The sequence below is a fragment of the Gavialis gangeticus genome, unplaced genomic scaffold (genome assembly GCF_001723915.1).
Source record: "Gavialis gangeticus isolate Ggan-Ray unplaced genomic scaffold, GavGan_comp1, whole genome shotgun sequence".
In the NCBI taxonomy this organism is placed as follows: Eukaryota; Metazoa; Chordata; order Crocodylia; family Gavialidae; genus Gavialis; species Gavialis gangeticus.
The window spans coordinates 10,730,183-10,731,381 of NW_017729009.1; the positions used below are offsets into that span (position 1 = coordinate 10,730,183).

General features: G+C 68.4%; 1 protein-coding gene across 1 annotated transcript in view; it reads left to right on the plus strand.

The window, feature by feature from the left end:
* Positions 1-6: 6 nt before the first annotated feature.
* The window catches only part of PSMF1 (proteasome inhibitor subunit 1), a gene marked incomplete at its 5' end in the record, with an annotated part of 11,504 nt that continues 10,311 nt past the window's right edge, over positions 7-1,199 (plus strand). The window contains 3 exons of the mRNA XM_019510029.1: positions 7-108; positions 242-394; positions 574-656. Coding sequence (XP_019365574.1) covers positions 7-108; positions 242-394; positions 574-656 — 338 coding nt within the window. The remainder of the gene's footprint in view (positions 109-241; positions 395-573; positions 657-1,199) is intronic.

The window sequence follows — 1,199 nt, forward strand, 5'->3', positions numbered from 1 at the left end:
CACGCGTGGGCGCTGCCCGGGCTGTCGCGGCCGCAGGACGCGCTGCTCTGCGCCGTGCACTGGGAGCTGGTCACGCGGGGCTACCGCTGCCTGGGCGCCGGCGACCGGGTGAGTGCGCGGGGCCGGTTGCGCCGCCGCCGCCGCTTTCGCTTTCGCTTCTCCCGCCCCGCCGGTGCTGCCCGGGGGCCCCGTCTCTTGCGGCGGGGCTGCGGGGGTCTCAGAGGTGTGTGTCGCCCCCCAGGCGGGTCCCGACGAGAGGAAGTCGGAGCTGCTGCCGGCGGGATGGCAGGCGGACCCGGAGCTGTACACGCTGCGCTACCAGGCCCAGGACGACAGCCGGGAGCTGCTGCTCAAGGCCATCATGGTGGACACCAGCATGATCCTCAACGTCATGGTGAGCCCCCGCGGCGGGGGTGGGCACGGCCCAGCCAGCGGCTCCGTGCAGGGTGCGCCGCCCGGGAGAGACGCCTGGAGGCGTAAAGGCAGCTGGGAGCGCGGGCGCGCAGCCCCAGGGCCGTGGCGCCCGCTCCCATCCTCCGGCAGCTGACGCGGCCCCTCCTTGCCCTCGCCCAGGACCGCGGCTCGCTGCAGGTGGCGGACGTGACCTTGAACGTGGCGGACTACATCGACCCGGCGCACCTGGACGACTTCCACAGGTAAGTGCCGGGGCGGGCGGGGCTGGAGCCACCAAGAGCCGGGGAGGGGTAGCCCAGCGTGTCCCTTTGCTCCCGCGTGTGGGCCGGAGCCACAGCCGGCGCCACGGACTTCTCCGTGGTTCCTCGCGAACGTATGCGGTGCCGCATTCCCATCGCACTCACCCCTACAGGGGTCCTGCCAGAAGCTGGTGATCAGCTGTCCCCTGGGGATTGGGTGTAACGTAAGGGGCTTAAACTGCAGCTGGGGGGTTTAGCCTGGAGGCAGAGTTTTGAGGCACGAGGCAGGCCACGACATGTTTTCCCAGGGGCATTTCCAGCATTAGATGATACAGGGTAGAGGAACGTCTGCCTGGACGGGGCCAGCCAGGGGATGAGAGGTGCCTGCTCCCCCCTGCCCTCTCTGCAAGCTGCTATTATAGGGGCAGGCAGCTATTTTGGCCAGAGGGCCGCTTACTGAGTTTTGGCAAGCCATCGAGGGCCGCATGACCGGCAGCCCAGGGCAGATAAATATTAATTTTCTAAATTTTTTTAGGGGCCCCGCAG